General features: G+C 55.9%; 1 protein-coding gene across 1 annotated transcript; it reads left to right on the top strand.

The window, feature by feature from the left end:
* Window positions 1-5060: 5060 nt before the first annotated feature.
* DLL1 (delta like canonical Notch ligand 1) lies at window positions 5061-13209 on the top strand (the record flags this gene model as incomplete). Its single annotated transcript, XM_079716756.1, has 10 exons — window positions 5061-6014; window positions 6201-6497; window positions 7251-7311; window positions 7539-7796; window positions 9581-9641; window positions 10159-10289; window positions 10411-10580; window positions 10696-10912; window positions 12040-12835; window positions 13023-13209. The coding sequence occupies exons 1-10, from the start codon at window positions 5961-5963 to the stop codon at window positions 13207-13209; spliced, it is 2232 nt and encodes a 743-aa protein (XP_079572882.1). The 5' UTR covers window positions 5061-5960.
* Between the last annotated feature and the right edge of the window lie 12102 nt (window positions 13210-25311).

Raw genomic sequence — 25311 nt, 5'->3', positions numbered from 1 at the left:
ACCTCCGAATGGGGCGCGCCCCGGAGCGAGGCCTCGGGAGGGCCCGGGTCGCTCTCGCCGCCCTTTCTTTCCCATCCTCATTGTCTGACACGGTCACGGGCCGGCGACTCCCAGGTGGGGCCGCGCCTCGGTGCAGGTGACCGGGTGGGCCCCCCCCCCCCCCGCTGCACGCCCGGCGGCCGGGGGTGACCCGCTGACCTGGTCCTCCCAACCCGGCGCTCATGCCCCTGCGGCGAGTGCCCGGCCCGCCGCCGCCACCCACTCCAGGTAGCCCTCCGGAGCGCCCACTGGCGCCGCACCCCCTCCAGGCAGCCCTCCAGAGCGCCCGGCCCGGCGCGTTCAGTCGGGGGCCGCTCGGGCGGGCGAGCGGAGCAGCTGCGCGGTCATCCGATCGGGACAAAGGCGCCCGGAGCCGCGCCAGGTAAACAGCGCTTTGTCATGGAGATGAGCTCGGACCGCCGGGCAGATGATCCCGGGGTCGGAGGAGCGGACTCCGTGCCGCCAGCTGAGCCACGCGACCGCCTTTCTCATGCAAACCAGCGCATGCCTCCGCAACCCCGGCCCGCGCTGCGCCCCAGGGCGCGGGGTCCCTGCTCCGGACCACGTGGCCGGGCCGTCTTTCCTCCCTAGCCGCGGGTGTCTGCGCTTGGCGGGTGGAAGGGAGGGCGGACGGGAGGCGTCAGGGCCACTGGGTCTTCCCTGGGCTCTGTCCTCCGGTCCCGGCGCCTCTGCCCCGCGCCAACCTGCCGACCACCAGGAGTGGTCCTGGGTGTCTGCGGGCCACCCCTCCTCCGAGGGAAATGTGCCAGGGAGGGCAGGGGAGGCCGAGCTGTGCGGCCTTCCTTGGTGTGCCGCGAAGCGTTTATCCTTAGCGAGAGGGAAGCCTTGGAGCCTGACTATAAAAGCTAGATCTGCCCCTCTTTCCCGCCGTGTACAAACGGATGGCTTGGGTTAGGATGTGTCTTCAATAGAGTGACCGGAAGGAACTTGATCAGGTGCAAACACACCGTGTGTACATTCGGGTCCGTGCGTCTTGTAAATGTTCACGTGTCTCTGGGGTTCGGTCCTTAAGAAGAAGTAAGGACCTATCCATCACAGCCACCCCGCACGGGTGAGGTTTTACCCACAGATATCTGTAGGAGCTTCCTATGTGCAAAGCAAGCAGGCCAGTCCCTCTGCTCTTTTGCCTGCTGAAGGATTCCAGACCTGTGACTGATGGAGAATGGGCAGAAGGGTGTGCTGGTGGGAGATGTGACACTAATACCGATTAATAAACTTGCTTTAGGTTCCCTTCATCATCTTCTTCTTTTTCAAGTAAGCTGGCATGTTTGATCAACACCAGATTTGCTGCCTGGAAGTTTTTCATTTTCTTGTTCCAAACAAGGACCCTAATTCTTCTTAGGAATAAGAGAACCTCTCTGTTGGGTATACAGTATTCAGTTGGTCTAAGAAAACACAAACCCCACTCAAGTCTCCAGACTTGTTTACACAGAAAACTGAACCTGGGGCTGGCTTGGAGTCTGGAGCCTATTCTGGGCATTGTTTATTGCAATCTGCCCAAGCCCTCCTCCCCCGCCACACACATACCTCAGGGATAGAACCTTTCTTTGGGCAAAGGGGGATGGAAACAGGATTGGGCTGACCACAGTATGAGTCACACTCACTGCTGAGGAAGGGCATATTTAATCTGATAAAATGATGGTCATGAGCTTTTATTCCCAAGTGGCCTAATAAAATGATGGGTAAAATGATCAGGGTCGCCAACAAACAGAGAACTCAGCTGTAGTTGATGTGGCTGTGGTTCTGATTATACAGCTAAGCCTACCCTGGTCATTGGGGTCATTCAGGCTATAAGCTCTGAATGCCTGGCAAAAATAAAACACCAACACCAGGCGGTAAATCCCTCTCTCCACTCCTGTGTCTGATATATTGGGTGCCTTCGAAGCCCTAATGAGCCTCACTTTGTACAGTAAATTTGCTGAGACATCAAAAAGTATTTAAAAGAAAGTTTCCTGCTTTTTCCTAATGAGCAAGGTGAGGATTTATGGTGTGTGGGGGAGGAGGGAATCTGGCTGCTAAAGCCAACACGGGGGCAACTCTATTTAACATAGTCGAGCTTAAGCTCCCCCCTGCATTTAGGGGGTTCAGAGCGATTAGTTGCAGGAGTATACAGACATGCAGTTAGGGAGTGAAAAAACGCCATTTGGTTTGGAGCAGATGGCTGGCTAGGGGGCTGATGGCGTCTAAAGGCGTGTCATCCCCCTTCAGCCTGAATCCCTAAGGGCTCCCCTTGTCTTCCCAATCAATGAAAATTAAAGTGCAAAGAAAGGATGAATAGTTGGACCTCGAGTCTCTCCTTTGTTCATCTCAGCTACTGGTGTGCAGGAGTTAAACTACAACAGACTCCTATAGAAACACTGAAGTTAAACAGTCTCCCGTTAGCTCAGCTTTGAAAGGGAGAGGGGGAGAGAGCCCAACGTGGGGTGGGGGGAAAGAGAGAGAGAGAGAAGGAGAAGAAGATGGAGAGAGAAGAGGAGGAAGAAAGTAGAGGAAAGAAGAGCCGGAGGAGGAGGAAGGGCAAGAAAAGGGCTTTCTGCTTGAGTTCCCCAATACAGAATTGCGTGGCATAAATTAAGTTGGAAAAGAATGAACGCTTTGGGCAGGATTCTGATGGATTTTACGATGCCTTTCAGTTCCGCTTTGCCGCTGTAATCGAGAAATCTGTGCCATGTCAATTTAACAAATACTTGATACTGAGGCGGGTTTGTTAAAGATTTGGGGCAAGTCGCCCCCCCCGCAAGGTTTAAGCCCTTGGGCGTGGAACTTTTTATTTCCAGTTTTCCAAATAGGCATTCAGATGAGCCTGTTTCCCACTTCCATTTTCTAATTAAAAGGTTCCCGATATTTCATTTCTTACTGAAATCTCCTCTCAGTCTGGAAGCACAGAGGGTTTAGAGTTCACGTTCCTTTCTTCCTTTGCCCTCTCCTGCGCCTGGAACCCTCTTACCTCTCTCCCCACCACTCTCTCTCTCTCTCTCTCTCTCTCACACACACACACACACACACACACACACACACACCAGCTTCCATGCAGTAGGGAGCAGAGTTCTCAGAAATTAGCTTTCAGAGGAAACATGGCTGTAGTGAAAAAAGGATGCTGACACTAGGTGGCAAGATTAAATTAGGATTCGCGCTGGCCCAGCCCTGTGGTGACGCAGCGAGTCCTCGAAAAGTCCCCAGAGGGCGGCCACGCTGGGACTGCCACCGTCATGGGGGCATAGGAGGTTTTGAAGTCTCCATTTGCTCTGAACCAAACCGTAGGGGGTTCTGGTGGGGTCCAAGCCTGCCTTTCTCACCTCAGCCTTAAACATTACATGCACATTACTTTCGATTAATTCTTTGCTTCTCTGGCATCAGTGGAAAACCTAAAATCTGGCCTGAAGGTATTTGGGAGCCTGTTGCGTAACAGCTGGAGGGATGGCCATGAATGACTTGAACTGATTTCTTGGTATTTGAGAATCTTCCCTCTTCCCGTGCATTATATGGTACACTGTGATCTCAACATCTGCCTCAATGAAAGCCACCCTTTGCCAGGACAGTGCACGTTCCCACTAACAAGGCAGCTGCAGCACACCTAGAGCAAGGCCCTTGTGGCCAGGTGCCCTGGGGCTGTGCCGCCATCAAAGGGACATGTACTCCAACGCTCACACCGCTCATCCTGGATGAAGCTGCCCTAGGTGTTGGGGGGAGGGGGGAATAAAGGAGGAGCAGATAGGGGTGGGAGAGAGACCTCGAAGTGCGCCCAGCACGAAGCTGGATGCCGGAGTAGGAGTCCACGCCCCACCTTAACTCTGCACTGCGCCCGCAAGCATGAGAGCAGTTTCGATAGCTCATTGTGTGATAACGTGTGTTCTCGGCCCTCCCAATAAACTCATTTCCCTTAAAAAAAAAATGAAAACAAAAGTTCTAGTGTCTGATGGACATGTAAACCCTAATAAGGTGATGGTTGTGCGAAGGTTGCGGGTTGAGGCGGCCAGGCTAGAGGGTCTTTAGAACATGTGCCGGACATTGTTGCAGAGGCCGCGGCGCGCGCGGAGGGGAGCTCTTTCTCTCCGCATTGTGCGGGGAGCAGGTGCGGTCTGCATTACCATACAGCTGAGCGCACAAAGAGCCACTGATTCAGCCTCGCACAATAACAGACTGCCTTAATGACAGCCACGCGAACGACACACACCAAACTCACTTTTTACTAAGCAGAGGGAGGTCGAGGGGGGAAGACACTGGAGAAAGGGGCCGGAGACCCAGGAAAGGTGTCGGAGGCCGAGAATAGCGCCTGGAAGGGTGCATGTGTGTTTTTGGGGCGGAGGGGGGGCGGTGGTTTAAGGCGTCAGGATCCCGGGCGCTAGCCGGACCCCGCCCCCCAGCGGCCGCCGACCAGCGCGGGGACACCCCGAGCTCGCGGCAACAGTGTCGCCGGGGGCGCCGCGCTCGCCCCTGTGTTCCCAGACGCAGAGCCGCCGTCCTTGCCCGGAGACGTCTGGGTGTCAGACCTTCCCAAACTTCCCGAAACTGCCGCTGCCCTCTCGCCACCCTCTGCCCGCCGCTCGAGCCTGCCCCCTCCCTCTCGTGCCCGGTCCCCCGCCCCGGAGACTCCTCCTTAGGAAGAGGCTGCCCGGGAGAAGGGGCGGCCCACCGGGAACTGGGCCTCCGACTTCGCCCCCGCCGCCAGACCCCGGCCACGGCGCGCAACAGGGACGAAGGCGGGCGCCGCGGCGACCGGAGAGTTCCCGAGGCCGGACGCGGCCTCACCCGCCGGGTGGCTCTCGGCAGGGAAGGGGCGCAGCGCCACCCCCGCGGGTCCCGGGGCCTCTGCGAGCCTGTGGCCGGGAGGGCAGCGCCGAGGAGCCCGGGCGGCGGCACCAGCCTCGGGCGCAGAGGGGATTCTTGCGGTGAACGTTTTGCAGGAATGTAAATGAGTGCGTTTCGTGCGGTGGGGGGCTGGGGGCGGGGGCAGGGGAGGGCCGGGGGCGGGGAGGGTGGGGGCGGGGAGGAGGGTTGCACATTTTACAGCTCACTGACCATTTGGCGATCCATTGAGAGGAGGGTTTGGAAAAGTGGCTCCTTTGTGACAGCTCTCGCCAGATTGGGGGGCTGCTCATTTGCATCTCATTAGCCATGCGGGCGGCCGGCGGGATATAAGGCGGCGGCGCGGGGCGAGCCCGAGCCCCTGCGCGCCCGCGGAGCCCCGGCCGGCGCCGCACCGGACGCACAGCCTGGCGCGCAGCCTCTGCCGGGACCCGGTCCGGGACCCCGGGTGTTGACCTGGATGGCACTGGCTGGGTCCCTGGGAAAAACTCGGGTCCAGGGCGCTCCCCGGACCGCGGCCACCGAGTGAGCTGGCCGGGCCGCACCCGCGGGCGCTCCGCCGGCGCCGGATTACCGCCTCGCGCGTGGGATTTCCGGACCCCGGCTCGCTAATCGGACTCGCGGGGAGCCCTGCAGCTCGTTGGGAATTGGGCTGAATATCTGGACGCTTTCTCTCCTCTCTTTTTTTCTTTCTTTCTTTCTTCCTTTTTTTTTTTTTTCCTGCGAAGAATCTTGAGACAAAACCAGGAAGCAGACGACCCCTACCTACTCGTGGATTGGAAGAAAGAGGGGAAAACCGAAAGTTGCCGCGCCAGAAGCAATCTCTCCGGGGAGCCCCCCCCCCCCCTCCTTTTTTCCCCTCGTGCATCCCCGGAGCCGCAGTCGCCTCCGCAGGGAGGATCTAAGGAACCTCGGCCTCCGAAAGAGCCGGAGACGTACCCTTGAGGAAAGAAGTCCGGATAATCCCAGCCCGAGGCAGAGCGGCGGCGCTTTCCTGCCCGCGCCCCTGGAGACACCTTCCTCCCCGAGCATTCCCTGGCGATTTCAGAAGAGAAGGGGGACGCGAGGAGAGCGAGCGCTGCTGGCGGTGCACCATGGGCCGGCGGTGCGCCCTGGCCCTCGCCGTGCTCTCGGCCCTGCTGTGCCAGGTAAGTTGCCAGGCGGGGTCCTAAGGGCCGCGCCGTCAGGTAGGCTGTCAGCGGGGCTCTCCGGCTCCCTGTGGCGTCAGGTGGGGGGACCCGGGGCGCGGGCCGCGCGGGGGGCAGGGCCCGGGGCAGGACGCGGCCGGGCGGGGTCCCCGCGCCCGGAGCCCCACGCCCTAGCCTCGCCCGCAGGTCTGGAGCTCCGGGGTGTTCGAGCTGAAGCTGCAGGAGTTCGTCAACAAGAAGGGGCTGCTGGGGAACCGCAACTGCTGCCGCGGGGGCACGGGGCCGCCGCCGTGCGCCTGCAGGACTTTCTTCCGCGTGTGCCTCAAGCACTACCAGGCCAGCGTGTCCCCCGAGCCTCCCTGCACCTACGGCAGCGCCGTCACTCCGGTGCTGGGCGTCGACTCCTTCAGCCTCCCGGACGGCGCGGGCGCGGACACCGCCTTCAGCAACCCCATCCGCTTCCCCTTTGGCTTCACCTGGCCGGTGAGCGCCGCACCTGCGGGCGCGGGGCGGGCGGGGCGGGCGGCAGGTGGGCAGGGAGGCGGCCGCCAGCCCTGCTCCGGGGCGCGGCGGGGGCGCGCGGCTGGGCCTGGACAGGTGGGCGCCGCGGTCCGCGGGGTCCTGGGGCATTGACTCCACGCCCGGGTGATCTGCAGGCGGCGGCGGCGGCGGCGGCGGCGGCGGCGGCGGCGGCGGGGGGGGGGAGTGTGGGAGGTGACAGCCGGGGTAGCGTGAGGCAGAGAGGCTGAGGACCCGGCACATTTCCGTATCCGGTCTCTGCGCCTAGCCCCCAAGTTGAACGGGCCCCTTCACTTGGGAAAGTTCTAGTTCCCCAGCTCGTGGACCGGCTAGTTTTTCAGTCGCCCTCGCAGCCTGACAGCCCCCAGCCCCCTCTGCTTGGCTCCTTCCCCAGAAGGCTGCAGACAAGCCCTCCAGCCCCGCCTGCTGCGCGCAATCGTTTTGCCTTTTCTTTTTTCCTTTTCTTTTCTTTTTTTTTTTTTTTTTTTTTTACCGCGATATCCTGTATTAACAGGCTGGAAAAACACGTCAGGCAACCACTCTTTAAAACGTTCTTCCATTTCCTTAAGGAAAGTGAAATCAGACAAGAGATGTACAGAGGCACCCCCCCGCCACGACACACTGCACACAGATCTGCGAAGACTTGGTTGTCCCGAAAGCTTTGATTCTTTTTTAAACATTTCTGGTTTATCTTCTGTCTCTTCCCCCTTCCTCCAGGGAACCTTCTCTCTGATCATTGAAGCTCTCCACACTGATTCTCCTGATGACCTCGCAACAGGTAAAAACAAACCAAAAAACTCCCAAACTGTGCAAACTGCGTCTCCAGTTATTATGTATTGAGTTCAAATCTCCCCAGAAACAAGCGTCTACGTCTTTCATTCTACAAGTTCCTCTGGAAGGCTGAGAAGAGTCTTCAGCCTCCTTGCCCAGCATCCTTTCCACCTCCCTCACTCCCCAAGCCTCTGGGTTCCCAGTCAGAACCAACAGAGCATCCTCTTCCTGCAGAGAACCCAGAAAGACTCATCAGCCGCCTGGCCACGCAGAGGCACCTGACGGTGGGCGAGGAGTGGTCCCAGGACCTGCACAGCAGCGGCCGCACAGACCTCAAGTACTCCTACCGATTCGTGTGCGATGAGCACTATTACGGGGAAGGCTGCTCCGTCTTCTGCCGCCCCCGCGACGACGCCTTCGGCCACTTCACCTGCGGGGAGCGCGGAGAAAAAGTCTGCAACCCTGGCTGGAAAGGCCAGTACTGCACTGAGCGTGAGTCCCTGCGGGAGGCCGCCGCTCCCTCAGTTTACCCCTCCCCCCGGCGGTGGGGACATACTCTCTGAGCTGCTGGCGTCTTGGGGTTTTAGCCCCGGAGAGATGTTCTGGTGGGGAAACCGGGGCCGGGGAGCCGGAGAGATGTGCTGAGACCTCACAGTTAGCCAGTGGCAGGTTGGGGTCAACTCAGACGTTTTAACTTCCGCTATGGGAAGCTGCCTTTCTTAATCAGGGAGGATTTTGGACACAGGGCCAGGGGTCAGGAAGTAAGCCTGAGGGAAGGGAGGGAGGAAGGAAGGGAGGAACAGAGAGGAGGCTGTGTGCAGGGCGTGCTTTTACCAAAGGAGTTCTCTTTGCCCAGACAGCTTCTCATTGAAAAGTGCTTCATTTTCTCTCCGGAGTTGGTGTGCTCGGCCTGTTTAAAAACATTCCACTGTTCATGACATTTTCACTCGCAGGGTCTATGGACGTGGGTGGGTGTGTTTTGAGGCCTGGGCCTGCCGGCCCTGCTTGGGGAGGGCTCTGCTTGTCCTGCTTGCGGGATGCTCACATAGCACCCTGCCTGGGAGGGGGGACATACCTTTACAAGAGTGACTTAGGCCCTGCCTGCCCGTAGTTCTGTATTCTCAGGCAGGCAGGGAAGCTGCACAGGTGCAGGAGGCGTAGGAGGGTTGTGAGGACCGGCTGGCTCCTGGGCCTGGTTCAGCTGGACCCCACTTGCCTCACTGCCACCTCGCACTCTAGGTGTCATGTGGGGTGGGTCCTAGAGCTTCCCCAGAAACGCCAGGGAACTTTCCTTCTGCCCCGGAGCCTGGGAACCTTCTCTGGCAGGACAGAACCTCTCGCCGGGAGGTGCAGTTTCTCAGTTTGGATTTGCGCGTACCTGCAGCGTCATTGTCGCTCAGCGCGCTCAGCTTTCCACAGCTCCTTTGAGCTCGCCTTGGCCTGAGCTGGCTCTGTTGTCTTAAAAACTTGTGGAGCGGCTTGTTAATGAGTTTCATAACCAGGAGAAGGAAGCCAGCTGAAACCTCAGCCTCCAGCCTCCCCACCCCCTCCGGGACCTCTGGCCGGCCTGCCGCCTCCCTCCTGGCCACCCTCCCTCTCCCTCGCCGTGGGGTTGCCATAAACGTAAACTTTTTTCTTCTTATTCAAACACTGGAGTCTGTCCCCGCCCCCAGCTCGCGCGTGCCGTCGATTAGATCTCTCCGGGGATAGGCGGCTGGGACGCACGCCTGTTCCCATTGGTGGAAAGGGCGCACGTGTGTGTGTGTGTGTGTGTGTGTGTGTGTGTGTGTGTGTGTGCGCGCGTGTGCGTGTGTGGGTGTGTGTGAGGGGTGGGGGCACGGGGGGCGGGGGGAGGCCGGTATTGTTGCACTGGGGCAGCTGCTGGGAGAGAACAGACAATAGAGCAGCTGTCTTGCCCTGGAACTCTGCATACCAGCTGTCCACCCTTATCTACACACACACTTTCTGGGTATTAAGAGGTGGAGCTTTGTGCATAGAATTGGGAAGTGGGGGAGGAGGAGGGGGAAGGACTTCTGACCCTCTCTTAGAAGAAAAGGGACCGGGTGGGGGTGGGCTTCCGCGCTCTTTTGTCCTGGAGCCGCTGTGTTAAGAAGAATGCTCCTCCTGGGCTGAGTAAAGTCCGCGGTGGTTACCGGGCAGGACGGTCGATGCCCGGGGCTGGGCGAGGCTCTATGGCGGAGCTGGGCACGGTCTGTAGCCCTGTTGTGCCAGGGGCCACTCTGGTGGGCTTGACCCTGTGCCTTTTCTTCTTGCAGCCATCTGCTTGCCGGGGTGCGACGAGCAGCATGGGTTTTGTGACAAGCCAGGGGAATGCAAGTAAGTTTGCAAAAGTTGCTTTTTTCTTTTTCTTGCTGTCCTTTTACACCTAGTGTATTAGTAAAGCATCTCTAGATGCTCTTTTGAAAACCGCAGGTAAGATTAGCTGGTTGGAGGGGGCTGTTTTTCTGTGTTTCTACCAAATAAATACATGGACAGGCATAGGGTCAAGGGTTGTCATCCATCTAAGCTCCTCAATGGTTGTGGAACTTACAGATGGAGATTTAAAAAGAATTGGCACAGAAGAGGAGAGAGTTTAGTTGGTTCTCAAACTTCGCAGCACGTTAGAATTACCTAGAGATGCTACCCTGGTTGGCCCTTGTACCCAGAGTCAGACCCTCTGACGTGGGACGAAGGCATCCATGTGGTTTAAAGCTCCTGAGGACGGTCCAGTGTCCTGCCTCGTTTGAGAACCAGCGGTGTTGATGCTGTTGGAAGACAGTCTCTCGTGAGTGGGAAAGGTGTTGCTAGGAACCAGGTAGCGTCAGTGTCCACTGACTCTGTCCTCTCCTCGAAGGTGCAGAGTGGGCTGGCAGGGCCGGTACTGTGACCAGTGCATTCGGTACCCCGGCTGTCTCCACGGCACCTGCCAGCAGCCCTGGCAATGCAACTGCCAGGAAGGCTGGGGGGGCCTTTTCTGCAACCAGGGTAAGCCTCCCGTCCCCCGCCAGGCAGCCTGGCTTCCCTGGCGCTGTCACGGGGAAGTACAGTCTCCTGAATTTAACCCTGGGCCTCCCTTCTGCTCCTCTTCCTGTCTCCACCCTCACAGACCTGAACTACTGCACACACCACAAGCCCTGCAAGAATGGGGCCACCTGCACCAACACGGGCCAGGGAAGCTACACTTGCTCTTGCCGGCCTGGGTACACGGGGGCCAACTGCGAGACGGAGGTGGACGAGTGCAGTGCCAGCCCCTGCAGGAATGGAGGGAGCTGCACGGTGAGTCTGGCCACCGTGGGCTCTCCGGCCGAACCGGCAACCCTGGTTTGAGACAGACCGTGTGGGTCCCTCGGCACGACGTAGGAAAGCTTTCTTCATCTTCTCCATTACTCAGGACCTCGAGAACAGCTACTCCTGCACCTGCCCGCCTGGCTTCTACGGCAGGATCTGCGAGCTGAGTGCCATGGTGTGTGCCGACGGCCCCTGCTTCAACGGGGGACGGTGCTCGGACAACCCCAAGGGAGGGTACACCTGCCGCTGCCCTGGGGGCTTCTCTGGCTTTAACTGTGAGAAGAAAATGGATTCCTGCAGTTCCTCACCCTGTTCCAATGGTAAGGGGGCCGCCTGACCCATCCGAGACTTTGTCCAGCGGTCCACACTGGTGAGAACGCGTCAGAAGCTCAGAGTTTAGTTTCAGGCTGAGTTCATCACTTTATGAGCTGCCTTGAGTTTCAGAAGCCTTTTTGTCTGAACAGTGAGAAACTGTTCATAGAACTCTTATCCCCGAGTCTGGAAGCACCAAGGGAGCGAAGAAGGCAGGCAGGGGCGTTCCTTGTCCACAGGGCCCGGAGCAGGTGGAGACGCAATGACCTGCGCGCCGTCCTGCGGCGCCTGGGGTGCTCGAGGCTCCGAACATCAGCGGGTCAGCCCCAGCGCCAGCCCAGCCACTGCGCTTTTGGAGGGAAGCCCAGCTCTGCTCTGTCACCAAGCAGAGCTGTCTGCTGTGAGGATGTATGGTCTCCACGAGTGGGTGGGATGCCCTAAGCAAACTCACAGAGGGGGAAGCTGGGCCCCAGACAGGCTGGACCATTCTGGAAGCTTCTGGAGCTTCTGCGTGGGGTGTGATAATCGATGCAGAGGAATCAGCTTGCTTTGCTCTCCATGCTCTGTACAGAAGGTGTGGCAGTCCTGGGGTCAAGCTCTTTCTCCTGTTGGTTTCCAGCCACTGAACCAATAGAGCAGTGGATGCTTCATGTTTAGAGAGGAAAAAGAGGCAGGTTTAGCAGGCTTGGCTCTGGAAGGACAAAGACCAAACCCCAGCCTCCTCCCTCCCTTCCTTTCTTCTTTTCTCTTTCTTTCTGTTTCAAGTCTTACTTGTCACTAACTGTGTAACCGTGGGCAAGCACGTCATCCTCTTTAAGGCTTGGTTTCCTCATCTGTAAACTGGGTCCTTTGTTGGCTTGCTGTGAAAGTGAATGCAGCACTGCAGGCAAAGCGTTTTGCACGGTGCATGTCAGGAGGTATTAGCCTGTATTTTTTAGGTGATTTATGGAGCTCGACCAGAAACTCCACCCCGGCCCTCGCCGTGGGCTTGTGTTTGATGTATGTTGTCTTAAGCGGTGGCCTCTGTCCGGTCTGCCCCTGTGTCTCTGTTCTGGTGTGTGACGCAGCGGCCGGGGCAGCACGTGCTTCAGGGCATTTTCTGGGTGACAAGCCACTGCCCTTGTCTGTGTCCCAGGTGCACAGTGCGTAGACCTTGGAGATGCTTACATCTGCCGCTGCCAGGCTGGCTTCTCTGGGAGGCACTGTGATGACAACGTGGACGACTGTGCCTCTTCCCCGTGTGCCAACGGCGGCACCTGCCGGGACGGCGTGAATGAGTATTCCTGCACCTGCCCCCCCGGGTACACGGGCAGAAACTGCAGTGCCCCCGTCAGCAGGTGTGAGCACGCACCCTGCCACAACGGGGCCACCTGCCACGAGCGGGCCCTCCGCTACCTGTGTGAGTGCGCCCGAGGCTACGGGGGCCCCAACTGCCAGTTCCTGCTTCCCGAGCTGCCCCCGGGCCCTGTGGTGGTGGACCTCACTGAGAAGTACGTGGAGGGCCAAGCCGGCCCGTTCCCCTGGGTGGCCGTCGGTGCGGGCGTGGTCCTCGTCCTCACGCTGCTCCTGGGCTGCGCTGCCGCCGTGGTCTGCGTTCGGCTGAGGCTGCAGAAGCGCCGGCCCCCCACCGACCCCTGCCCAGGGGAGGCGGAGACCATGAATAACCTGGCCAACCGCCAGCGGGAGAAGGATATCTCTGTCAGCGTCATCGGGGCCACGCAGATCAAGAACACCAACAAGAAGGTGGACCTCCACACGGAGCCCAGCACCGAGAAGAACAGCCTCAAGGCCTGCGACCCCGCCGTGGGCTATAACCTGCTGCAGGACCTCAAGGGTGCCGCTGCCACCGGGGAACCCCACAGCAAGCGTGATGCCAAGTGCCAGCCCCAGGGCTCTGTGGGAGAGGAGAAGAGTGCCCCGACCCTCAGGGGGTGCGTGCTATGGGCCAGAGGGGACAGGCGGGAAGGCCAGCTGGGGAGGGTGCCTGACCCTCGGGGGGTGCCTCGGGCCAGGCTGGGCAGGGGGACCAGCTGACTATGTTCCTCCAAGCCCTGGTCATTGTCCTGTTCAAAAATGTCTTCACGTGTTGACTGTGGTTCTCTTTCTTTTCCCTTCTAGTGGAGAAGCAGCTGAAAGAAAAAGGCCGGACTCTGTGTACTCCACTTCGAAAGACACAAAGTACCAGTCGGTGTACGTCATATCCGAGGAGAAGGACGAGTGCGTCATCGCAACTGAGGTCAGCGCACGGCTGCCCGACCCACCCTCGGCCTGGCTGGGTCGGAACTGGGCCTATGACTTGCGCTAACCTCCCCTCTGTCTTGTGGCCCCTCTAGGTGTAAAGTGGAGGTGATGTGGCGAATTCCCGTTTCTCTTAGAATAAGTGAACTTCCAAGGATATCTGCCCCGACGATGCTGCTGAGAGGAGCGGAGGTGCTCGTGACTGCTGCTGGGAAGCCAGGTCCTCTTCCTGCCGAGGGGGCGGCCGGCAGGCGTTCCAGGCGCCTGTCGCACTGCCTTTTAGGACGTTTCCATTGCACTATGGACAGTTGCTTTTAAAAAATATATATTTAAATGAATGGACTTGATCACTACGTAAGAAGCACGCACTGCTTGAAGTGTATATTTTGGATTCTTATGAGCCAGTCTTTTCTTGAATTAGAATCACAAACACTGCCTTTATTGTCCTTTTTGATACTAAAATGTGTTTTTTCTAGGTGGAAAAAAATGTGCGTTATTTTTTGGATTTGTAAAAATATTTTTCATGATATCTGTAAAGCTTGAGTATTTTGTGATGTTCATTTTTATAATTTAAATTTTTGGTAAATATGTACAAAGGCACTTCGGGTCTATGTGACTATATTTTTTTGTATATAAATGTATTTATGGAATATTGTGCAAATGTTATTTGAGGTTTTTTTTTTACTGTTTTGTTAATGAAGAAATTCCTTTTTAAAATATTTTTCCAAAATAAATATTATGAACGACATCCAGAGGTGTACTTACTCACCCCTCGTCAGAGCAGACTTCCACTCACACTCGTCCGAGGCCGTGAGGCCAGAAACGGCCTCTGCTTTTCTGTTTCTCAGGTCTTTGCATAGTTTCATTGGACTGATGAAAAGCAACTTTCCTCGCTCCTCTGCCCACCTCAGAGGACCCTCCAAGGGTCCCCATCAGGACAAGGAAGGGGCAGGCGCGGTGTGGCTGGTTGCTTGGCTCCCTGAGCATCCCCTGAACTCCACGGAAACCTGAGGGCACAGACACCCGCACCTCACGACTGGTCGGTGCTGAGAAGCCTCGGAGCTGGTCACCTTCCATCTGAGCCTTATTTTTATCAGGACCGGAACAAAGCCTCATTTTGGATTAAATACACATGAAGCACTTTAATGTTGCCGTGACAAAGGCTTTCGGTCCTAGAATAATACTTACTCATTCATTGGTTTGTGGGTTTATCTCTAGCTAATTCAAAAGAGTTACCGCCTAATTCAACCACAGTTGCCATGGGACAGACAACAGCAGTGATAAAAACACCCTTCTTGAGTGGTTACTACTGGCCAGGCTGCTCCTCCACGTGAATTATCTCATTAATCCTCCAAGACAGTAGCTTCTTACTCCCATTTTATAGCTGAGGAGACTGAGGCTTGGGGGAGGTGAAGGTACTTGCTCGGGGCTGGTAAGTGGCAAAGTCAGCATTCAGATCTGGGCAGTCTGGCTCCAGACCCTGGTTTGATCATTATCTGTCAGAAATTCAGCTTCTTATTGAGAACAAGACAGGGATTTAACAGACTGCATCACTGGTGCCATTCAGTGGTTCCAAAGGATCCGTGCAGATGGTCAGCTCTCGAAGACAAGTTAGTGTTGGGGAAAAGTGGTTTACTCCTGGGGTCAGAGGGGAACAGGCAGAGGGCTTAACTAATTAGAGGGAAGATGTTGCCTTTGTCCCAGCGACTGTGATGAATTTATTCCATTGGTCGTTATTGTACAGTCAGAAATTCTGGACTCTTCCTGCAGAGGAAACACAAAGCAAGCTGTGTGTTAACCAGTCTTCATGCCCATCCTTGTGTGTGTAAAGGATGGAGATGCATGTGCAGTGGACTGGAGACCAAGATAACAACATCAGGGGCAGATGGCACCCAGGAGCCACCCGGCTGAGACTTCTGCCTCTGAAACACAACCCTATCCATTCCCCACCCCTCTGGCTTGTTATTTTGGAAAAACTGCTCACGGGCAGAAACTCCAGTGGAGAGGTTGCATCCACGGAAAGAAGTCAGTGTCAGGGCCAAGTGTGGCTGAGGGAGATTTAGGCTTCTAAACCTCCTTCACACTCAAACTGTCCCCTGCTGACTTTAAGGGTTAGCAGCATATTCTAGAATAAATGAGGGGGTCACCAAGGTTTCTTTCAAGAGGCTACAGGATCTGATGAAAGAGCGAGGTGAACTCAATCCAGTTTACGCTTGTTAACCTGGAGTCATTCACAGCTCCCTCTCACTTTCAGCAGTAACCTGACTTGGATAATAAATTAAATGGCTTATCTATTTTCAAGAATATGGAATATTCTGGGATTCTGGCAAAATCTGTTCTATGAAAGAACCTCAATGCACTTAAAGATAATCTCACTTTCATCTTTCCCAGCCTTCTAGTAAAATCAGGGAATAAATTCATCTTTCATCTAGGTAAGCAGGTAACACGGCAAACTGAGACTGAAAGGTGCAGCTTTGGAATTGCCAGCCAGTTGGCAATTGGTGCATGTGGTTCCCTGGGTCCCTCCTGAGACTTACGTTTTAATTGGACATTTAACCAGATGGTCCCTCAGCTTTCAGGGTTTATGTCATTTGCAGGGGGAAATTCAGGTACATTGACCAAAAACATCCACATAAACACATGGGTATTTACAGACAAATATCCACAATTCACCGCCCAAGCGACGCCCAGCATGATTAGCCTTGCTAGGAACCAGGCACGAAGGAGCATCAGTGACAAGAACAAGGAGGTGAAAAGGCAGGTCCCTTCAGCAGGGGGGAAGCTGGTGCTGGGCCTGTGCTCCCAAGTTCTCAGGAGCACTGGGCGTGGGTGACACCTGCCCGGGGGCCTGGCCTGCAGGCCTCAGCCCCGAGCTCCAGGCACCGCCTTCCGCCTTCCGGGACTTTGGTGAGACCGTAAGGAAGGCGGGGCGCACGTACTTTTCCTTAGGCCTTTTTCCTTTAACTTTTCATAGGGACATAATTTTGGACTTCCAGAAATTCTGCAAAGAATTCTCGTTATGACGATGGCTGTCACGTCCGTCCTCCTTCCATCCTGACTGGTTGGCCCTCTGCAGTCAGGACGAGCGGTCCCTTCTTGTCCACAGCAGTGTAGATGTCAGCGTTACTCAGTGGCTCACAGTCTGCTGCTGCCCCAGGGTGGGGCGGTCCCCACCCTCCCGGGTGTGACTTACCTTCAGGCTCACAAGCCCTCCTGGCCCAGCTCTGGAACTGGCCCCTCTCAGTAACCCTGGTTCCATCAGTGGAGGAGGGAGACAACCGTGTTTCTCATTTTGTGCCTTTGTGAGCCTGACAGCAGCTGGCAGTTACCGAGACGTAAATTGTGTGACCCGTGTACAATCCCCAAACAGGCCCTTGAGCGAGTGTGTCTCAGGTGCATGCTCTGCATCGTTGAGTAGACGGCCAGCAACACAGCGGAGGAAGTATTTTTGCCAAGAAAACTGAACTTGAATCTGGTCAGACGCCTCGATCGAGTTACTTGTTGACAGGAGTCCAGGGGGCTGAGGACACAGTCCGGACACCAATAGGATCTGCTTGGCTGAGTCCAGGGCAGAAGGAGAGGGATGAGGGGACCCACAGGTTAGAAGCGACTTAGTTAGAAAGCAGTTTAAAAATTCATGAGCTGACTGGAGAGATGTAAAAGCCCGACTGGATGTTTAATGGTGTTAAGCGGTACTTGTAAATTTTTTAGATGTGAGAGGTTATTACTGTTAAGTTGAACAAAAAAGAGTACTTAACTTTTAGAGAAAATTTGGAAATATTATGGATGAAACAATATTATGTCTGGGATTTGCTTAAAGGTAACGAGACAGGGTGCTGGCAGAGGGCAGGGTGCAGGTGAAACACGAGGGCTGCTAGCTGTGGGTGGAGCGGGCTGCACCCTTCTCGCCCCTTGTGTGTGTGTTGGAAACTTGCCATAACTAAAAGCATTAAGATGACTTACACAGTGAGTGCACACACCCAGGTGACACAGTCAATGGTGCGCATGTAACTCTGTGTCTCGTAGATGTGCGAGCACAGTGGGGTTTTAGGGAGGTTTCCGGTCTTTGAACGTTCAGATGAGAAATCTTGTGAGACCAAACCAAGCCAATCTGACGGCTCGAGACTGAGCAGGGTTTGTTCAGGGCTTTGGTGCCAGATCCAGGCCCTGTCCCCGCTGGCCGGGCTCAGTGACTGTCAACTCTGCTGAAAAATGATGGTCTTTCCTGAGCAGCTTTGCAAGGGCCCCGTTCTCCATGTGGCTCCAGAGGCTCCAAGAGCACAAACCTGAGAGTGTCGTTCCTGCTAAAACCAGCTAACATCTGCTTTTAACATAAAGTTCAAAATCCTCACCTTGGTCTGTCAGGCCTTGGTGTCATCTGGCTCCTGAGCGTCTTTCTGCCTCAGTCTGTGTCATTCTCCCCACTGTCCCTTCAGCGCTCAGCTCTAGCCACACTGGCCGTCGGCATGCGGCTCTGTACCCCTCCCCGGTTCCAAGACTTGGCTGTCGCCTCCCGCCTGCTGGGCCGTCGCCTCCCGCCTGCTGGGCCGTGCTGCGCAGCTCCTCCCCGAGCCCCTGCCAACAGGGAAGACCCCTCTGGGCCTCCAGCTGGGGTATCAGACCTGTCGCAGCACTGTCCTCTGGCCAGCCTGTGGCTGAGTGTGTGCAGTGACTTGTGGGAGGCCTGTGTGTCCTGGGGGCGGGCAGGGCTCTCACCACCTCCAGGCCCAGCTTGGAGCTTGAGCGAGTGCAGTCATCTGTGCACGCTCAGCGCACAGGAGGGAAATGCGTGCAAGTGTGTGAGGATTTGGTCACAACAGAAGTTTTATTCCTCCCAGTGTGACTGGTACTTTGGGACCATAGCATGAAGACAAACATAGATATGATCTGAGTGGGAGACCACATTACTTTGTCTTTATTCTAATAAGTAAAAGGTCACCTAGACACAGAGTGTGCTGTGAGGATGTTTGCTTGGTATCCAGACAACGGAGCCATATGCAGTTAGTAATTTCTTAGGCTGTGAATTTTGTAGAAAAACTGTAGGGAAGTTAAATGATTTTCCTAAAGGGCAGCTGCTGGATGTCTGTAGAAACACTGAAAAGAAGAGCGGGACTTGGAACTTGGGCTGAGCTGGGCCCCGAACGTGTGGGTGTGTGTCTGTGGGATGTCAGGCCTCACGTGACAGGTGTGCGCACCACGGTACACTCGACCGTGTCAGGCAGTTGTCATCTGGAAGTAATTCGGAGACAAACTTTTATTTATTTAATTTTTATCTTTTTGCGATACGCGGGCCTCTCACTGTTGCAGCCTCTCCTATTGCGGAGAACAGGCTCCGGACGCGCAGGCTCAGCGGCCATGGCTCACGGGCCCAGCCACTCTGCAGCATGTGGGATCCTCCCGGACCGGGGCACGAACCTGTGTCCTCTGCATCGGCAGGCGGACTCTCAACCACTGCGCCACCAGGGAAGCCCGGAGCCAAACTTTTTAAAGATGATATGTGTCCATGCAGAATATCAGCATTTCCCCCCAGAACAACCTTGAATTACATTTGTAAAGCCAGATCTTAACAAACGGCATCGCAAAACAGAGGAAAGCTTCAAGTGAGCTTTATTAGGGGGCGCTCCCGGGCGAGGTTCACTGGTCCGAGAGAAAGGGGCCAGAGAAGTCGCCCCCCAGGTGAGGGCTGGGCAAGATTTTATAGGTGAAGAAGGGAAAGGGGTGTGGTGAATCTGGGAGGGCGCAGGGAATTCCTTATCTGGTGGTCTCTTCAGGTGTCGTGGCACTATCTGGTGCCAGTTACATCAGTCTTGGGACTGCTAGTCCCGCCCCTCGAAAGGCGGGAAGGCTGGGCCGGGTGGAAAGCCCCCAGGTCAGTTCCTGGAACTGGGTGGTCCGGAGAATGTCGGTCTGATGCAACCTGTGAATCTGATTGCATTCCCCTGCCTCAGGCCAGTTGGCCTTACAACATTCATTTGCTCAAATAAACCAATATTTCCATTTTGGAGAAACCTATCTGACCTGCATCACCCGGGAGGTGGGACGGTGTCGTCCTTGCCTTTTCTTGCTAGCAAGACTTGAAAAACAACCACACTCTCTTGCTCATCTTTCTTGTTTCTTAAGAAAACATCCACTGCTCCACATCTGGCATTTGCTGATTCCGCGTTATGGAGATTATAATCTTAAAAGAACCCGGGGTGGTGTCCCTGAAGGTGCCAGCATGAAACAGCATTTTAAAAGGTACAACACAAGAATCAGGATCTCTTTCTTTTCTGAAGCACGCAGATGAACAGCTATGATGTCATGAGCAGCGCTCCCAAAAAGGGAACCGGGTTCAGGGTAAGAGGAGAGAGTCCAGAACAGCAGGGAGAGGATCCCCGTGGGACCGAGGCATCTCCGCAGCCTCGGGAGACTGGCTGGGCTGGTGGTGGGCTGCTGTGGTGACTGAATGTCCTTGTGATGTGACCTCTGAAAACCACGTAAACGTATAGCGGGAACAAGCGTGGAGACCTAGAAAGCTGCGGGCCTGCTCAGGTTCGAATTCTCTGCCACCAATTTCTGCTGTCTACGTCTGTGCTACACATGCACTGGCTTCTACCTCTCATGTGCTCAAATCAATATTAACAAAAAGTTAATAAATCTTTAAGTTAACTTGAACTTTAAAATGACTGGACCAGAAGGGAGAGTGTCAGTCCTGGGCACTTGACCAGAACCTTCGTGGCTTGTGAGCTCGCATCTTCAGTGACAGAATTGGAAGCTGAAACTTTCTGCCATTTTCAGGGCCCAGCGGTGCCACGCAGGACTTTTACGGGAGTGACCTGCGATGTGCTTCTGTAGCACCAGTGATGTTTCCACGGTCCCCTCGGGCTGCGCTCGCTGCTGCTCTGGAGGCAGGGACGGCGCCCACGACCTCCTCCAGAGTTAGAGTGGATTCCCGGGACTTTGTGAATTTCAGCCCTTTCTGAGAAGCTTGGAAACAACTTGGGAATAAAAAGTCAAGTTAAATGCAGCATTAAAAAGGGCGTGTTGGGCTTCCCTGGTGGCGCAGTGGTTGAGAGTCCGCCTGCCGATGCAGGGGACACAGGTTCCTGCCCCGGTCCGGGAAGATCCCACATGCCGCGGAGCGGCTGGGCCCGTGAGCCATGGCCGCTGAGCCTGCGCGTCCGGAGCCCGTGCTCCGCAACGGGAGAGGCCACAACAGTGAGAGGCCCGCGTACCGCAAAAAAAAAAAAAAAAGAAAAACAAACAACCAAAAAAAGGGCGTGTTGATACGGAAAAACATCCTAAACTTAGGGGGAGTTTAAGACGGACGATCCAGGAGCGCCCCCTTTCTGCTCCTTTTGACCCAGGAGAGGGAAGGAGGCTGGTCACCGCCAGCAGAGCAAAAGGCCCCGCATGCTTGGTCCTGACCCAGCAGGACTGCGGGCGCTGGACTGCTGGAGATGGTCTGACCAGCACGCACAAGGGAGAGGGGCAGGGTCACTGAGGCTCCAGAGGCAGGCGCGAGTCCGTCTTGGCCAGCGCCCCCTTCCAAGAGGAGGCGCTGCCCTTGGTCCCGGTTCTCAGGCCTCTCTGCTGACCCCACCCTATTCCAATGGCATAAGCTCGCCTCTCGTTCCCAAGAGGGCCCTACAGAAAGAAGGACTCTTCCACACCACTGAGGAAGGGAGGAGTACTCAGTCCTCCACGGCTCGAGGTGGGGACTACCTTGTGAGGCCGTCCTGGTGGCCAGGCATTCCCCTGGATGCATTTGGCGTGTCCCCCAGCAGACACACTGATGTTAACAAACTGACCCAAACAGAACTTGGAGGGTGAGCGCTTTGCAGTTCCCCTGTCCTCCCTTCCTGTGATGTAGCTCATTCCAAAGCCAAGGATGCTATTTTTATTTATCTGCTATTTTGAGTGATCTTCAGGTGGATCCCTTTGACAGCCCAGGAGGTGTCCCTTTGGGTGTGAGGCAACCCGGACCCTCCTGGGCTCCGAGGGCCCCTCCCGTCCTCAGTGTGGGGTGAGCCTGGCCTGAGGCAGCAGAATTCTCAGTTGGAGGAGGACTGTTCTACTCTGCAGCTGTGCCCTAATATATTTGATCTCCGTTTTTAGACATTTGGATGGTTGTCAGTCTAAGTAATGTGTCATTGAACAACTTTGTACATAAATCATTGTGATTATGTCTCATTTTTTCATTATGATAAATTTCTAGAAGTGGCATTAGTTTGTCAAAAGGAATAAACATTATAAAGGCACTTACTATTTTTAAATTCCCACTAGAAAATTTGTACCAGTTTGTAATCCCGCCCGGTCTTCACCAACAAAATGAATCATGATTAAGAAGTTCATTTTCCAATTGGATTAGTGAAAATAGTGATCAGAATTGTTCCACTTTAACCTGTTTAGTGGTGGCTGGAGTCCTGGAGGCCTTACCCTTCCCACAGCACCTGCTTTCCACCAGTGCAGACCTACTGTGCGTTGGGCATTTCATAGACATTTTTAAGGTGAGTTCATAACACATCTGGGTGGAGATAATTATTTCCTTTTCCTGAGGCACAGAAAGGTCACAGGTTCAGTGAAGGGCCCAGCAGGCCAGCCTCTGACTGGTGAGGGCTGGCATCCCTGGGAGAACATCACAGACCCCCCAAGTATGTTTGCAGCCAGCACTCTGCGTGGCTTGGGTTTTCTTCATGGGTGGGTGTACTTTTTGTCTTAATTTTTCTAAACAACTATATTTGCAGTATAATTCACACATGGTAAGATGCACACATATTAAACCCACAGTTGGATGAATGTTGAGAAACATGTACACTCATGAGATCAGCTCCACAATCAAGATGGAGGACTCCCACCCCTGTCGCTCCAGAAGCCCTGTGCACAATCCCTGCCATGGGTCAGATGACTCTGGTAATGGAGGTGCTGGGAGCTCGTGCACGTGGACCCTTCTCACCTCGCTGGCCCTGTTCTGCTCACATGTATCACACGTCTCTTTTCCTTGCTTAGGAATTTTGTAAGAACTGTTCCACCCAAGCCCCCTGCCTGAGGGAGGTAAAGGGACCCCTGCCTTCCCTCTGCCCATTGGGGAAATTGGTCGCTGCACAGTCTGTCTTCTGCTGACCTCGTCACTGATTCAGTCTTGGCTCAGGGAACACACCCCCAGCATGGATGCTGGTCCCCGGCATGGATGCTGATCCCCGCCATGGATGCTGGTCCCCGCCATGGATGCTGGTCCCCGGCATGGATGCTGGTCCCCGCCATGGATGCTGGTCCACGGCATGGATGCTGATCCCCGGCATGGATGCTGATCCCTGGCATGGATGCTGGTCCCCGGCATGGATACTGGTCCCCGGCATGAATGCTGATCCCTGCCATGGATGCTGGTCCCCGGCATGGATGCTGATCCCCGGCATGGATGCTGGTCCCCGACATGGATGCTGATCCCTGGCATGGATGCTGGTCCCCGGCATGGATGTTGATCCCCGGCATGGATGCTGGTCCCCGGCATGAATGCTGATCCCTGCCATGGATTATGGTCCCCGGTATGGAAACTGATCCCCGGCATGGATGCTGATCCCTGCTCTAGATGCTGGTGGCCTTTTTCAGTTTTCCTTTTCCCGTGGCTGCCTACCCCCTGGAGCCTCCCTGAGACTGCCATCAGTGCCTTGCCTACTGCGTCCCTTCTGCTTCTGGAGACTGTTGCCTCTCTCTGTTGACGGCCAGGCGTCTGGTGGACGTGGGGTTCCGGTGAGGCTGGGAGAACAGGATGGGAGCGGCGGAGCAGGCGGCCTCTCCCAAGCGGCTTCACAGAGGGATTAGGAAGCAGCCAAGGTGCCCCTGCTCTTCCTCGGGCTGTTCCTTGTGGTGTCTGCATAAACTCTCATCAGTCGTCTCCAAGACCAGGGTCACGGGGTGATTGGTTGAGACCAGGTGGGGAGGCAGGATGGGGGCTCAGGCTGAGGGTTCAGGGGCAGCGAGAGGCCCAGAGGGCAGCTTTATTTGAGTGGAATAAATGAAATTCTACAAGTCAGCAGCAGGGATACAAAGGACCTTGCCCCTCCTTACCTGCTTCCACCCACCGCCCTCCCGGCTGTTGGCAGAGAAAATATAAAGCCACCCGCTGCAGCGCAAACCAGCGGGAGTTCTAGGTAACGCGTCTATCGTGTCTCTCCTGACACTGCTGCCTCACCCTTCCGGGCCTTGCTCCATGCCCCTCATACTCGCCATAACTTAAAAAGTTTTTGAGACCTAAAGACACCTTTTTAGACAGACCATCTGGTGAAAGCAAGGAGTTCGGCCTTGGTTCACTTCACCTGACTTCAGTTTACGTCGGAGCACGTGGGCACACTCCTCCTCCCTCTAGGGCCTGAAGCTCCGAACACCTCACCTGAGCATCGTGGGTCGGCCAGGTGGCTGCCTATGGGCTTTGCCGACACCGTGGGAATCCCAGAGGACACGCCCCATGACACTGTGGAAATTCCCAGAGGACAAGCCCCATGACACCGTGGCGGCGTTCGTTAAAGCTCCCAGCCTGCGGCTTCATCAGCTGACATCGGGGACACAGCGCTGGGTCTTCTTTGCTGGAGGGTCAGCCACAGGAGAGCTTGGGAACACTCGCTGGACAGAGAAACAAGTGGGGTTTGCTGGCCTGTCGTCCTGCCTGAGCCCAGACGGCAGAGTCAGATGGTAGTTTTGTCTTCTGGTCGCAGCTGGAGACAAGCTGGAGGCCAGAAGTCCTGCCCCTGCGGCGCCACCACCCGGTTACCCTTTCTGCAGCTCTTGCACACCGGGGGGCGGGGGGGGAAGGGAGGCACTGTCCCTGCAGCCAGGGCACGGGCCGGGCACCGAGCCCACAGCCCGAGGGGCCCAGGGGAGGGGTCGGGCGGGAGCTCGGGCCCACGTCGGCCACGGGCGTTAGCTCCATGTGAGGTGGGAATCTCTGTGTCGCCACCCTGCAGGCGGGGACACAGGTCACTGTCACAGGAGGCCCGCTCGAGTTCCTGTATGCTGAACACCTGCCCCCAGGCTCTTGGCATCTGATACAGCGAGATGGCGTTGGAGCAATTCTCCACTCAACATTAGGGTTGGAGTGATCTGATCACACTGATTAAATTAGGCTGTCATCACGAACCACCTTCTGACGCTGCACTGTGGAGTCTGGCGTCAGTAAAGCGTTACTCTGCAAAACTAGAAGATTCAGGAGCGAGACACTGAAAATTGCACGGTACTCTAATTGTGAGTTGACGGGTGTCCGGGGCCAGAGGGAAACAGTTTCAGAAAGACAGTGACTGCTGGCGTGTGGTTCCAGCAGGACCGGAAGTGAAAACGGCAGGCGTCAGTGCTGCAGAGGCGGCTTCCGTGCCCACCGTGCCAGCCGCTTGGATGGCCACGCAGAGGGTGGTACAAGAGGGGCCCTGCCTGGGCCCAGATGCCGGCCAGAGGCCAGGCCTCCCTCCTGCCCTTTAGGGTCAAGCCTCCAATCCGCTTCTCAAACGTCCACCCAGAACTGGGGTCCCTGCTCTGCACCAAGTGCATTTCACTTGATCCTTATTTTCAGATGTGGAGGTCGAAGCCCAAGGTCACAGCACCAACAGAGAGACCAAATCCCAGAGGTTTCTGAGCTTCCCCCATCGCACGGCTTCCCGGTGGCCAATGGCAACATTTAAACACCTTTTGAAAAGGATTTTTAACGTGCTGCCATAGTTCTCGGATTCTAAGTGGGAGACACAATTTCTATCCTATCAGCAGGGAAACGGAGGCCCGGGCTGCCTGTCTCCGGTCCACAGGGCCTCTCCCTGGGTCCCCGTATGTCCCCACTCATCTGCAGACCCACCCCTTCTGGGGGGGAGGTGCCGCGCTCTGCACCATGACCCAGGAGGCCTGTTCCTTTATGTCTCATAAAGCTGGCATCCCCCCCATGCCTGGCCTTTCTGTGGATAAGCGCTCTCTGGTTGCTTCTGTATCTCTGGTACCCATCATCTCCAAGGTCCCAGTAATCATGGAAGAGAGGAAGGAGAAGCCTGGGAATACGGCCAAGGTACGGGGCTGACGGGAAACTTCTTTCCTCTCCGTGCGACACCGGGCCTCTGTGTGGCTTTATCAGTAGCGAGAAGTCACTGCTGGTCCTCTGCCCTCCACCCGTTAGGTGTGCTGAGCTCAGGGCCACCAGCTCCGAGCACTTACAGGC

This window comes from Hyperoodon ampullatus (genome assembly GCF_949752795.1).
Source record: "Hyperoodon ampullatus genome assembly, chromosome: 12".
Classification (NCBI taxonomy): domain Eukaryota; kingdom Metazoa; phylum Chordata; class Mammalia; order Artiodactyla; family Ziphiidae; genus Hyperoodon; species Hyperoodon ampullatus.
The sequence above is the reverse complement of the archived record's forward strand: the minus strand, read 5'-3'. Positions and strand labels throughout refer to the sequence as shown.